The sequence below is a fragment of the Neopelma chrysocephalum genome, unplaced genomic scaffold, assembly GCF_003984885.1.
Source record: "Neopelma chrysocephalum unplaced genomic scaffold, ASM398488v2 Primary Assembly neopelma1_92880, whole genome shotgun sequence".
NCBI lineage: Eukaryota > Metazoa > Chordata > Aves > Passeriformes > Pipridae > Neopelma > Neopelma chrysocephalum.
Window position 1 is genome coordinate 408 of NW_020921604.1, and position 2,803 is coordinate 3,210.

Below are 2,803 nucleotides of genomic sequence, written 5' to 3' on the forward strand. Positions count from 1 at the left end.
CCCCCCAAATCCCTCCCCAAACCACCCAAATTCCCCCCCAAAACCCCCCCAAAACCCCCCAAATTCCCCTCAAAACCCCCTGAAACCCTCCCAAATCCCCTCAAATTCCTCCCAAATCGCCCATTAAAAACCACGGCTGGGGGTGGGGGCAAAGACCCCGCGGGTTTATTGGGAGAACTGGTTCCAACTGGGCGGCGCCGGCACCAACTCGCTCCTTCCGGGGAGGTTTTTGGGGTTATTTTGGGGTATTTTGGGGCGGTTTTTGGGGTATTTTGGGTCGGTTTTGGGGCGTTTTTGGGGTCTGTCAGCGCACCATGTACTCCTTGCGCTTGTTGAGGCGGCCCTGGCAGAGGGAGAAGCCCCCCAGGAGCGCGTAGAGCCCCGCGGCGATGAAGCAGTTGTAGCTGACCTGCTCGAACAGCCCGTACAGACGGTCGGGGCCGCTGCCAGAGGGGGAAAAGGGGGGGTTAGAGGGGGTTTGGGGGGGTTACAGGGGGGTTTGGGGGGGTTACAGGGGGGTTTGGGGGACAAATCCTCGAAATCTCCCCCAAATTCCCCGAAAATCCCTCCGAATTCCTCCAAATTCCACCCAAATCCCCCTCAAATCAACCCAAACTCAACCCAAATCCCCCCCCCCCCCCAAAATCTCCCCAGGACCACTCAAATCCCCCCAAAATCCTCCCAGGACCCCCAAATCCCACCCAAATCCCACCCAAAATCCTCCCAGGACCCCTCAAATCTGCCCAGATCCCACCCAAAAGCCCTCCCCAAATTCCACTCAAATCTCCCTGAATTCCACCCAAATCCCCCCGAATTCAACCCAAGTCCCCCCCAAAATCCCAATTCCCCCCGAATTCCACCCAATTCTCCCCAAATTCCCTCCAAACCCTCCTAAATTCCCCCCCACAGACTGCCCAGGACCCCCAAATCCCCCCGAATGCCCTTGAATTCCATCCAAAATCCCCCCAGGGCTCCCACGAATCCCCCCGAATCCCCCCCAAATCCCCCCCAGGCCCCCCAAATGCCACCCAAAACCCCCCCAGGACCACTGAAATCCCCCCAAATCCCACCAAAATCCCTCTCAAATCCCTCAAATCCCCCCCAAATCCCCCCAATTTTCCCCCAAATCCTCCCAAAATCCCCCAAATCTCCCCAAAATCCCCCAAATCCCCCCCAAACTCCCTCACTCTTTGAAATCCTCGTCGGTGAAGGGCACGTCCTCGATGAGCACGGCCGAGTGCACGTTGAAGAAGATCCCCAGCAGCACCTGAGGGGGCAAACTGGGCATACTGGGGGCACTGGGAGGGCACTGGGAGTGATGAGAGAGGGACTGGGAGCACTGGAAGTGATGGGAGCAATGGGGGAACTGAGGGAATTGGGATACTGGGCATACTGGGGGCACTGGGAGTGATGGGAGAGGGACTGGGAGCACTGGGAGGGGCACTGGGAGTGATGGCGGGACTGAGGGAATTGGGATACTGGGCATACTGGGGGCACTGGGAGAGCACTGGGGGCAGTGGGAGTGATGGAACAGGCACTGGGGGGGCACTGGGAGTGATGGGAGAGGGACTGGGAGCACTGGGAGGGGCACTGGGAGTGATGGCGGGACTGAGGGAATTGGGATACTGGGCATACTGGGGGCACTGGGAGAGCACTGGGGGCAGTGGGAGTGATGGAACAGGCACTGGGGGGGGCACTGGGAGTGATGGGAGAGGGACTGGGAGCACTGGGAGGGGCACTGGAGGGGATACTGGGGGCACTGGGAGTGATGGGAGAGGGACTGGGAATGATGGGACAAGGACTGGGAGCACTAGAAGGGGACTGGGAGAGAGAACTGGGCATACTGGGGGCACTGGGAGGGCACTGGGACTGATGGGAGGGGCACTGGGAGCACTGGGAGTGATGGGAGAGGGACTGGGAGTGATGGGAAACTGGGAGCACTGGGGGATACTGGGGGGGCACTGGCGGCACTGGGGGCACTGAGTGGATCAGGATACGGGGGATACTGGGAGCACTGGGGGATACTGGAGGGGCACTGGCGGCACTGGGAGCACTGAGTGGATTGGGATACGGGGCATACTGGGAGCACTGGGGGGGCACTGGGTGGGATACTGGGAGCACTGGGAGCACTGAGTGGGTCGGGATGCTGGGGATACTGGGGGCACTGGCGGATACTGGGGAGTCACTGGAAGCACGGGGAGCAATGACTGGATCGGGATACGGGGGATACTGGGAGCACTGGGAGGGCACTGGGAGCACTGAGTGGATCGGGATACGGGGGATACTGGGAGCACTGGGGGATACTGGGAGCACTGGGAGGGCACTGGGAGCACTGAGTGGATCGGGATACAGGGGATACTGGGAGCACTGGGGGATACTGGGAGTGATGGGATAAGGGACTGGGAGCACTGGGGGATACTGGGAGTGATGGGACAAGGGACTGGGAGCACTGGGGGATACTGGGAGTGATGGGATAAGGGACTGGGAGCACTGGGGTGGGGGAGGGGCCCCGTGGGTGACTCAGGGGCAGCTGAGGGGAAGTTGGGGGGGTGGGGGAGGGACCGGGAGACACCCGAGACCCCCCCAGGGACCCCCCTGGACCCTCTCAAGACCCTCCAGGACCCCCCTCACCCCCCCAGCCCCAGAGGGACCCCCCAAGACCCTCCCTGAGACCCCCAAGACTCCCCCAAATCCCACCAAGACCCCCCCAAATCCCCCCCCAGACCCTCCCTGAGACCCCCAAGACCCCTCCAAATCCCCCCAAGGACCCCCCAAATCCCCCCCAGGACCCCCCCAGGCCTTA

At 61.6% G+C, this 2,803-nt stretch overlaps 1 protein-coding gene across 2 annotated transcripts in view; it reads right to left on the reverse strand.

The window, feature by feature from the left end:
- RNASEK (ribonuclease K) overlaps positions 1-1,308 on the reverse strand; it is a 1,536-nt gene extending 228 nt beyond the window's left edge. The window contains exons 1-2 of one of the 2 annotated variants that reach the window (XR_003538090.1): positions 1,188-1,308; positions 240-443 (exon numbers count right to left, since the gene is read on the reverse strand). Coding sequence is in view for 1 of the 2 variants with exons in the window: in XM_027707407.1 (XP_027563208.1) it covers positions 305-443; positions 1,188-1,288 (240 nt within the window). In the remaining variant the exon portion in view is untranslated. Of the gene's footprint in view, positions 1-137; positions 444-1,187 lie in introns of those variants that run through there. The other variant, XM_027707407.1, reaches the window with a different exon arrangement.
- Positions 1,309-2,803: the final 1,495 nt, after the last annotated feature.